Source organism: Pecten maximus, chromosome 7 (genome assembly GCF_902652985.1).
Source record: "Pecten maximus chromosome 7, xPecMax1.1, whole genome shotgun sequence".
In the NCBI taxonomy this organism is placed as follows: Eukaryota; Metazoa; Mollusca; class Bivalvia; order Pectinida; family Pectinidae; genus Pecten; species Pecten maximus.
The window spans coordinates 9,157,348-9,169,605 of NC_047021.1; the positions used below are offsets into that span (position 1 = coordinate 9,157,348).

The following is a 12,258-nucleotide window of genomic DNA, read 5'->3' on the forward strand; positions in this document are numbered from 1 at the left end:
CATTCCCTGATTCAAAATAAAAAATTTATTGTTTGATTTAAAGTACGTCTCTGATAACAAGCTCCTTATACAGGCCAGCCACCCAACTAGTTTGTTGTGAGGACAAGTTACAGATTCTCCAATGACATCAGGATCATTTTATTTTACTGGACTACCGGTCACTGTATCACCAGCAGCTGGCCATATGGTTTTATAAGGACATAATTAAAACTTATGTTCCATTTACTGACACAATTGTTTGATAACAAAAATAATAGTCATGCGTTCCAAATTTCGCCAGGTTTTTTATTTTAAAGGAAATTGTAATTTTCTTTTTTATAACTTTCATGATCAAATTGATACAAAAAGACTACAATTCTGTACAATAGAAAACCATGTAATGTCTTGTGTTGATATTGACTATAATTAAGCGTAGTTAGACCAGGTATAGATGGTCCTCCTGTCCTATATTGACTATAATTAAGCGTAGTTAGACCAGGTATATATGGTCCTCCTGTCCAGTATTGACTATAATTAACCGTAGTTAGACCAGGTGTATATGGTCCTCCTGTCCAGTATTGACTATAATTAACCGTAGTTAGACCAGGTATATATGGTCCTCCTGTCCTATATTGACTATAATTAACCGTAGTTAGACCAGGTGTATATGGTCCTCCTGTCCTATATTGACTATAATTAACCGTAGTTAGACCAGGTGTATATATGGTCCTCCTGTCCAGTATTGACTATAATTAACCGTAGTTAGACCAGGTATATATGGTCCTCCTGTCCTATATTGACTATAATTAACCGTAGTTAGACCAGGTGTATATGGTCCTCCTGTCCTATATTGACTATAATTAACCGTAGTTAGACCAGGTATATATGGTCCTCCTGTCCAGTATTGACTATAATTAAGCGTAGTTAGACCAGGTATATATGGTCCTCCTGTCCAGTATTGACTATAATTAACCGTAGTTAGACCAGGTGTATATGGTCCTCCTGTCCTATATTGACTATAATTAACCGTAGTTAGACCAGGTATATATGGTCCTCCTGTCCTATATTGACTATAATTAACCGTAGTTAGACCAGGTATATATGGTCCTCCTGTCCTGTATTGATCTGTAATACTTGACTGACCACATGTAGTAAGCAATAGTGAGCAATGAACAAGGCTATATTTGGTATTGACCATTCCCGCATGCTTTTAATTCAGATGATTTTACTTGTGTAGAAGCCATGCGTTTGTAGGATTTGATGGTTTTCCTGGTCCATTATTCCAGATTGATGTTATACCCTGAGATCCAGTTTACACTACCCATGCCGATTATAAGTGGCTGGAAGCCTGGGGGTCCGAGCTCCGAGCTCAACCAGATGTCATTGCTTCTATAATTACATTGCATGCACTTCAGGTCACATTGATTGGCGAACACCGAATTTATTTAGTAATTTAGAAAAAATTTAAGGAAACAAAATTAGTCCACGTGTGTGCATAATTTTATACGGATACCATGCAATATTGGGTAACAGTGATCACTGATCTTTGCCGATAGCAACTTGACAGTGCCAATCTTCATTTCCTGGCAAAGTTATGGGAAAATGAATAAAATTATTTGGATTTTAATACAATTATCTAATTATGTATTAATTTCGTTTTTGGTATTTCTTTTTTTGTGTTTTCTTTCAAATCTGAAGATTATTAATTTCTGAAATGTTTAAGTAAAACATCAGATTGAACAATGTTTTTTTTTTATTCTTTATTCCTTTTTTCATCTTAATTTTGAAAACCAAAATGTTTTCCTTTAGCTCTAATTGAAGGCATAACATAAAAAGATGCATTTAACGATTTTTTTTTCAGTAATTATTGGTTGGTAAAGTAAGGAAGGAGAATACTATAATAATCTTGTCGTAAATGTATAAACGGATAAAAAATATGTTCATAGCTCCAATAATATTCTTCATATCACACTTTCATGATGAACATGATAGAATATTTGATGAGGACATGCAATAAAAGCGAGTGAGTGCCGCGTGCTGCGTCGTGTCGGAATCGCCATAAACAGCCATGGTAAGCCCATCATGTCCTATATGTAGCCTGGAACCTTTTCTCTTTTTCATGAATCCTAAAAATATCCATATACAAATTTGATGTTTCTGTATTCTACGTCAACCATATAAAATCTAAATGCATTGCTGTGTGGATATTTCACACAAGAAATGACAAAATTATGATGGAGCACACAAAGTCTAGTAATGAGGTGTGAAAGTGTTCATGAGGGTGGTTGTTAACACTGTGGCTTAAGGAGCATAGTAGACGCTTACCGATACAATTTCTCCCTTTTCTGTTAAACAGAGAGGCTTGATTTCACTGATTCCCCAGTGTAAGAAGGTGTAGTGGTACGGGAGGTAGTATATTGTATTCCTGTCATCATTTGTACGTTCGTTACCTTATATCCTGCTTTTTGTATTTCTCTCACATGTTGGTAGCCGCTTTAATACTCTATGTATTGATCGTCAATACATAACCCCAGCGACAACGCTAGTATCTGCTGTCGCTCTCAATGTGACAACAACAGGGTTTTCTTTCCGTAGTCAAACATACATGCCACCCTTGACTGAGACGGCACGTGGCCCACGTCTACCCCTAACCGACAACGCCCCACTACATTAGTGACTTAAAAACATACACAATACCAAAGACACCAGATACTGTTACTAACAAATAATAAATGAAATTAAAAGCTTCAACGATTAACTGAACCCACTCATTGATTCATCAAGATTCACGATAAGATCATTCCATTGCTACGAACGTCGAATGTGAGTCACATTGTCTCACTCCGATCCATTCAGTGACTCCAGTGGATGGATGCAGGCTTAACACAAAGACCGCTCACTGGCAATATACAAGTAGTTTTAGTACAGAAGAATAGTGGACTGATATTTGACTTTACCTAATAAGGGTTTATATTGGTATAGGACTGGTGTGTGTTTGGACGCACTATCTGTTGTTCTCACTGATCGCCTGGACCAAAGGTGTATTGGGATGTTAGCTTGGTAATGAAGTGTGATGAATTTTTTATACCTTGACACAACAGGAAGAGGCTGACATAGGATCTTCGGCGCAGAATTAATGAAGTACAGCCTGATGCTGTTTGAATAATTCCTGTATTTGTGTGTTTGAGAATTTTCCAGGGGAGTCTATTACAAGAGACATTTCATTGCGTCCTGTCCTCATCAGGACCATTTTCTCTCCCATTTCAGAGGAGCCGAGTTTGAATGGGTGCGAATCATCCGTGACCTACTATTATCATTTGTCCCACCCCCTCTGGCTACCACATCCAATGGTGGTGTTGTGTGTGTATTCATCTGTGTGTATAGTTTGTCCATTGAACACATAGTGGTAAAACAGTGGTTAATTCTCTGGACAGAAACACTTGACTGGAACTGTAGTGAATACCAACACTCATCCATGATTAGGATTATGATGTAATGCAATTATTTCCAACAAATTGTTCTCATTGCCATCTTGTTTTTGGACTGGTCTACCTGGAACTTATATGCGGATATTGAATGTGAATCTGGTCACGTAGTACATCATTAATTAAAGATCAAAATGTAATTTCAATTAAATTCTTACCAGAATATTTTTCTTTCCATTCTATGTGGACGAGCAGACGTTGATCTGAGATTTGAGATGTGTGATCATCTAGTGGAGTTGATCAGCTGCCGTAATACGGGATGAGGAGTAAAATGTGGAAAATCGTTGAATTCTGGGATGTACTGCTATGGAGTTGGATATTTATCACTACTCTAGCAGGTAAGATATTTTGAACTTTTTATACATTATTTTCAGGTGTCTTTTGCAGGTACAAAGATGTCCTATTTGGGAATCGGAGTTACCATAAATAAATTTCCAGCTGGAAATGGGAACAGAAACTTCGAATAATTCAGTATTACAAAAAAAATAATACAGTATAAAAAAAAGGTATAAGGTGCTATAAATAAAAAATTATACAGTATAATAAAAAGCAATAATATACTATAAAAAATGAATAAACAAAGGAAAACAGGCAATATGGTGTTCTAATATTGGTACGATCTTAAGTGGGTTTGCTATATCCAACTGTATGCAGAATTTCCACTTCCTTGTGTAACTAAAAATTCTAGTGAGGAATCATGTAGAAGGAAATTTTGATACATTTTGTATTATCAGTACTTCATCTTAAGTGGGTTTGCTATATGATCAACTCTATGCAGAATTTCCACTTCCTTGTGTAACTAAAAATTCTAGTGAGGAATCGTGTAGAAGGAAATTTTGATACATTTTGTATTATCAGTACTTCAGATTGATTAATATTTTCAAAAAGATAGTTGCTTTTGATATTGTTATAAGTATATACTGTAGAAATAAGTTTTAACAGACAGAGAGTTTTGATATTGTTATAAGTATATACTGTAGAAATAGGTTTTAACAGACAGAGAGTTTTGATATTGTTATAAGTATATACTGTAGAAATAGGTTTTAACAGACAGAGAGTTTTGATATTGTTATAAGTATACTGCAGAAATAGGTTTTAACAGACAGAGTTTTGATATTGTTATAAGTATATACTGCAGAAATAAGTTTTAACAGACAGAGAGTTTTGATATTGTTATAAGTATACTGCAGAAACAAGTTTTAACAGACAGAGAGTTTTGATATTGTTATAAGTATATACTGCAGAAATAAGTTTTAACAGACAGAGAGTTTTGATATTGTTATAAGTATACTGCAGAAATAGGTTTTAACAGACAGAGAGTTTTGATATTGTTATAAGTATATACTGTAGAAATAGGTTTTAACAGACAGAGAGTTTTGATATTGTTATAAGTATATACTGTAGAAATAGGTTTTAACAGACAGAGAGTTTTGATATTGTTATAAGTATACTGCAGAAACAAGTTTTAACAGACAGAGAGTTTTGATATTGTTATAAGTATACTGCAGAAACAAGTTTTAACAGACAGAGAGTTTTGATATTGTTATAAGTATATACTGTAGAAATAGGTTTTAACAGACAGAGAGTTTTGATATTGTTATAAGTATATACTGTAGAAATAGGTTTTAACAGACAGAGAGTTTTGATATTGTTATAAGTATATACTGTAGAAATAGGTTTTAACAGACAGAGAGTTTTGATATTGTTATAAGTATACTGTAGAAATAGGTTTTAACAGACAGAGAGTTTTGATATTGTTATAAGTATATACTGTAGAAATAGGTTTTAACAGACAGAGAGTTTTGATATTGTTATAAGTATACTGCAGAAACAAGGTTTTAACAGACAGAGAGTTTTGATATTGTTATAAGTATATACTGCAGAAATAGGTTTTAACAGACAGAGAGTTTTGATATTGTTATAAGTATATACTGCAGAAACAAGTTTTAACTGACAGAGAGTTTTGATATTGTTATAAGTATACTGCAGAAACAAGTTTTAACAGACAGAGAGTTTTGATATTGTTATAAGTATATACTGCAGAAACAAGTTTTAACTGACAGAGAGTTTTGATATTGTTATAAGTATATACTGCAGAAACAAGTTTTAACAGACAGAGAGTTTTGATATTGTTATAAGTATATACTGCAGAAACAAGTTTTAACAGACAGAGAGTTTTGATATTGTTATAAGTATATACTGTAGAAATAGGTTTTAACAGACTGAGAGTTTTGATATTGTTATAAGTATATACTGTAGAAATAGGTTTTAACAGACAGAGAGTTTTGATATTGTTATAAGTATATACTGTAGAAACAGGTTTTAACAGACAGAGAGTTTTGATATTGTTATAAGTATATACTGCAGAAATAAGTTTTAACAGACAGAGAGTTTTGATATTGTTATAAGTATACTGTAGAAATAGGTTTTAACAGACAGAGAGTTTTGGATTTCAGAAAAAATATGATACATGAAAACATAAAAATTAGAAAATTAAAAGATACATCATTTATTCAATGGAATTTGATGTCAATCTAAAGAAGCCTTTTTCCTAAGACTGGTTATTCCACTGTTATCTTCATCAAGCAAGTCTAAACTCCTACCACGTTAAAAATACCAACTGATATCATACCAATATATTCACCCATCGGGACATGCAGATCTGTCTTTGAGAACATAATTCCACTTCTGGGTTTTCCTGGCGTATCAGGGCCCTTCAGTATCAGCTATCTAGCTGTTGTAGTTCTTCATTCAAGCAAAGGAATCAACACTTCATATATCCACGGAAATGTGAACTTGTCGGGAATTCAATGTAGTGTTCTGTGTTAAAACGTCACATTGTAGCTGACAGCATGGAAACAATCAGGTCCAATAGAGGAAAAATACTGAATATCAAAGATCCTTTTCTATTAGTAATTAATGATTAGTAATGTTCCAAACATATCAACATTTTGAATTGTGACAAATTGAAATATCTGATATGGGACTAATGATGCCATTTGGATATAAAAGAAATACACACTTTGATAAACGCTAGTTATCACAGGCTTCATAATACATGAAAATGCAAACAAAAAAATATAGTTGACATTTGTATGGCTATATAAATACCACATTAGGTTAGCATTAGTTATATAGATACCACATTAGGTTAGCATTAGTTATATAAATACCACATTAGGTTAACATTAGTTTATAGATACCACATTAGGTTAACATTAGTTATATAAATACCACATTAGGTTAACATTAGTTATATAAATACCACATTAGGATAACATTAGTTATATAGATACCACATTAGGTTAACATTAGTTATATAGATACCACATTAGGTTAACATTAGTTATATAGATACCACATTAGGTTAACATTAGTTATATAAATACCACATTAGGTTATCATTAGTTATATAGATACCACATTAGTATAGATTGAGGTTTTTAAGGAGTAATTGCTTTGTAATGATCAAGTGTCTGCTTCAAGGTACAGGTTGTGGTTAGGGAGTTAGTTCATTACAACTGTACTAAAGACTGAGAAGTTACTACTATCATTAGGGAGTTAGTTCATTACAACTGTACTAAAGACTGAGAAGTTACTAGGGAGTTAGTTCATTACAACTGTACTAAAGACTGAGAAGTTACTACTATAATTAGGGAGTTAGTTCATTACAACTGTACTAAAGACTGAGAAGTTACTACTATCATTAGGGAGTTAGTTCATTACAACTGTACTAAAGACTGAGAAGTTACTACTATCATTAGGGAGTTAGTTCATTACAACTGTACTAAAGACTGAGAAGTTACTACTATCATTAGGGAGTTAGTTCATTACAACTGTACTAAAGACTGAGAAGTTACTAGGGAGTTAGCTCATTACAACTGTACTAAAGACTGAGAAGTTACTACTATCATTAGGGAGTTAGTTCATTACAACTGTACTAAAGGTTGAGAAGTTACTAAAGACTGAGAAGTTACTACTATCATTAGGGAGTTAGTTCATTACAACTGTACTAAAGACCGAGAAGTTACTACTATCATTAGGGAGTTAGTTCATTACAACTGTACTAAAGACTGAGAAGTTACTACTATCATTAGGGAGTTAGTTCATTACAACTGTACTAAAGACTGAGAAGTTACTACTATCATTAGGGAGTTAGTTCATTACAACTGTACTAAAGACTGAGAAGTTACTACTATCATTAGGGAGTTAGTTCATTACAACTGTACTAAAGACTGAGAAGTTACTACTATAATTAGGGAGTTAGTTCATTACAACTGTACTAAAGACTGAGAAGTTACTACTATCATTAGGGAGTTAGTTCATTACAACTGTACTAAAGACTGAGAAGTTACTACTATCATTAGGGAGTTAGTTCATTACAACTGTACTAAAGACTGAGAAGTTACTACTATCATTAGGGAGTTAGTTCATTACAACTGTACTAAAGACTGAGAAGTTACTACTATCATTAGGGAGTTAGTTCATTACAACTGTACTAAAGACTGAGAAGTTACTACTATCATTAGGGAGTTAGTTCATTACAACTGTACTAAAGACTGAGAAGTTACTACTATCATTAGGGAGTTAGTTCATTACAACTGTACTAAAGACTGAGAAGTTACTACTATCATTAGGGAGCTCATTACAACTGTACTAAAGACTGAGAAGTTACTACTATCATTAGGGAGTTAGTTCATTACAACTGTACTAAAGACTGAGAAGTTACTACTATCATTAGGGAGTTAGTTCATTACAACTGTACTAAAGACCGAGAAGTTACTACTATAATTGGGGAGTTAGTTCATTACAACTGTACTAAAGACTGAGAAGTTACTACTATCATTAGGGAGTTAGTTCATTACAACTGTACTAAAGACTGAGAAGTTACTACTATCATTAGGGAGTTAGTTCATTACAACTGTACTAAAGACTGAGAAGTTACTACTATCATTAGGGAGTTAGTTCATTACAACTGTACTAAAGACTGAGAAGTTACTACTATCATTAGGGAGTTAGTTCATTACAACTGTACTAAAGACTGAGAAGTTACTACTATCATTAGGGAGTTAGTTCATTACAACTGTACTAAAGGTTGAGAAGTTACTATAAGATAACATGATATCGTCATTGGGCTGATGAATTATACATATTTCAGCTATAAATTGGAGCCAAACATTTTCTTCCATGTTTTCTACAGATTTTAATAGGGGTCCTATCCGTTGGGATTTTATCTTTGTGTAAACCTGGTATGGGTTGCTTGTTAGCAAGAAAGCAACTGAAAGGCCTTATTGTTTGGAGGCTTTGGATCGGAATTAAAATATTCCATGTCAGGATGACCTTGAAATATCTTTTTCAATGAAAACAATCTTAAATTGTTGGTAGTTTTGAAAATTCTTTTCTGTGACTGTTTGGAAAAATAAAATCCTCATTGTTAGAATGACGTTGAAATGAAATTTTCTATGGAAAAAACTTTTCGGAATATATTTTATCATATTCACTGAATATAGATGATACAGCTATATGTGTTTTTGACACTGTGACTCCAGGGAACTCTATATTGTAGTGTATGCATTGTATACATTATGTATGATGCTGCTGTAATCCATGCATACATATATTGTTATACATGTACAAGTGATCCTTAGAATGTACAAATTTCATGTAGATTCCCATCAAGGAACACAATGAGATTGAGGATCAAATAAAAGAAAAATGGAAAAGGAGGGGGAGTTTTTAAAACAAAAGTCAAAGGGGAGGAGAGATCTTAGATATTTGTTCTTTGAGCTATAAAGACAGAGGAAAGTCGTCATTGAAAGGGTTGGAAAGGAGATTGACCTTAGCTATGAAAGTGCCTACTTTATGGATGTCGTCCAGCGCCCCTCCCTTCCTACTCAATGATCATCAATGGAGGTGATCATTTCGGAAGGTGGAGAAGAAAGATTATGGCTAAAGCTGCCTAATGGTTCAGGTGGCAAAACATACAATAGAGCTGGTCACTGAGTGGGCTGATAGGGATGGGGCAGTAATAGGGTTAATTGAACCTTGAAACATTTCAATGACATTTGTAACTATTGTGACTAGTCAAACATCCCTTGTAAGAGGACCATCATTGATGTAGAGGTTGATATAGTCACAATGGAAATGTCCCGTTATTGTTGAACCCTGGAATAATGTTATTTTACTCGATGCTGTAACATGTTTTAACAATTATGGAATACCATGCCTGGATGACTTTAAATAGACGAGATCTGTGCACTGAAGCGTGCACTGTACCGTTAGCTTTTACACCACCTCCGAATGGGAAAAAACACAATAATGTAATTGGAAAACAATTGTGTTATAAATAGCGTACCTAGGTAAATAGTTGTCAAAACATGACATCCTTTTCAATAATGGTGACATTTATCGCTAAATTTCCTGCCAGAATTCTGATAGAAAAATTAGTGGTTATTGCACAGCAATACATTGTACTTTGTCTGAACATGTTTCAATATGACTGTTAAAATCATTATTGGGAGAAATGAGACAGGTGTATATCTATATATATCTACATGACCAGAAGATATTGTTGGGCAGATGAGGAGAGATCAGCTGATGATCCTGTGGAGTTTGTCTGTAAAGCTATGTGTCACCAGAGCCTGGACAGACATATGTGTCATCGACTAATCTACAGGGAATACTTATCATCAGTGTAACAGACTGCTATTCCCTCCATAGTGGACATCAGCTCAACATAGTGTCCCTGTTATAAACAAACACAGCCTTGATACCATGTAACAGGAAAGTACTGGGACTCACACTCAGAACATCCCCACTCCTCAATTCATCAACCCAATGGTTAACATCACTATCCATAGAAGGGAAGGAAAAAATCCAACCAGACCTGGATTTGAACCTAGCACCTCTAGACTCTTAAGATCTCATCAGATGAGCTACCTGGCCTGAGTATGACCCAATTAATTGAATCATATGTGGTGATATATATTACACAGTTTTGAAAATGTATACAGATCCAAACATATACATAGTATGTCTAACTATACAGGTAGCTGATTAAAAAGGTATTGAGTCTGACCTGTGTGCATGACCACATGGGTTTTCAGTATACAAAAAAATTGTAGTTGATTTAATTTGTTTCACTATTGTTATAAGATAAAGAAAGTTTGTAAATTCATAGTTATATAGCTACAAAATGAAAATTTAAACATCATAGATTTATCTGAACAAATGTCAATCCCTTTAAAGCTTATATGGACAAGAAAATTGGCTTGGGAAGTAAGAGGGGTGTGGGGCAGTAGTCATAATGGAGTGTTAATTAGTATACCGCAGTCATCAAACACCAATCTGAAAAGTCAACATACATTCATTATGTTATATAATCCTAACTAGAATGCTAGATAATCTAATACTTGCCTCCATGTTAATTCTCTATAAGGACTATAGCCAAGTTGGGATACTTAAATTGGCATTAGATTTTGTTTTAATTTGCATAAATTTACAGCTAGTGGGTGCTCACTATCGGGACTCTATGGTCCTACAGTGCTTCTGTCTGTGTTGGTAATACAACATGATATATGACCCAAAAATTCTAAATTGATTTGACAATTTTATCTCTAAGCAGAAAATACCATTTTCTCTACACGAGAAAGACAATGCTGTGAATCCTGACGAGACAAACTAGGATGTTTTAATAGTTGCAACCATAACTCAAATTGCAACCATTCAAAAATGATTTAGAAAGAAATGAAACCGACCTTGGTTGGTCAGAGAAGCGTTAAAAACCAAGTGAATCACAATATCACAGTGACAGGGCTTGCTGAGAAAGGGTTACAGTTGATAATGAAAATGCTGGTTTCATCCAAGATAATTACAGTGTTCGACAAGAAAAATTTCCAAAGCAGCTGTCACATGCTCCACAATGCAGGCTTAAAGACAATACCATTGGCACTTCATTTTTTTCAAGCTTTTCTTCCAATGATTTTTTTGGCAACATCTTTTTTTTGAAAACTGTGACCCCATTGTTTTGTGGGTGATGAGAGATAAAATGGTTACTCCATTGAATTGTGGGTAATGAGAGGTAAGATATTCATCCCATTGAATTGTGGGTAATGAGAGGTAAGACATTCATCCCATTGAATTGTGGATAATGAGAGGTAAGATATTCATCCCAATTGAATTGTGGGTAGCAAGAGGCAAAACAAATTTGACCAATTGCATTGTGAGCCGAGACGTAAAAGATTCATCCCATTGGACACTAGCAAAAGGTAAAAGTTTTCCAATTGCTTTGTGGGTAATGAGAGCTAAGACATTCATCCTACTGAATTGTGGGTAATAGGAGCTAAGACATTCATCCTACTGAATTGTGGGTAATGCGAGCTAAGACATTCATCCTACTGAATTGTGGGTAATGGGAGCTAAGACATTCATCCTACTGAATTGTGGGTAATAGGAGCTAAGACATTCATCCTACTGAATTGTGGGTAATGCGAGCTAAGACATTCATCCTACTGAATTGTGGGTAATGCGAGCTAAGACATTCATCCTACTGAATTGTGGGTAATAGGAGCTAAAGCATTCATCCTACTGAATTGTGGGTAATGCGAGCTAAGACATTCATCCTACTGAATTGTGGGTATAGGTAAAAGTTGTCTGATTGTTTTTTGGATAATGAGAAATAGAACATTTAGACCCCATTGTAATGTGAGTAATGAGAGCCATAGATTTTTTGGTGTTTCAATGTGAATTGTTTAAAATTAATTGCACAATCAACATGTTCGAGATATATACATGT

The 12,258-nt window shown here is 34.2% G+C and overlaps 1 protein-coding gene across 2 annotated transcripts in view; it reads left to right on the forward strand.

Moving 5' to 3' along the window:
- Positions 1-2,953: 2,953 nt before the first annotated feature.
- Positions 2,954-12,258, forward strand: part of LOC117331526 (neuroglian-like) — a 139,351-nt gene continuing 130,046 nt past the window's right edge. For both annotated transcript variants that reach the window (XM_033890269.1, XM_033890270.1), the window contains exon 1: positions 2,954-3,802. In XM_033890269.1, coding sequence (XP_033746160.1) covers positions 3,724-3,802 — 79 coding nt within the window. In that variant the 5' untranslated portion in view covers positions 2,954-3,723. The remainder of the gene's footprint in view (positions 3,803-12,258) is intronic.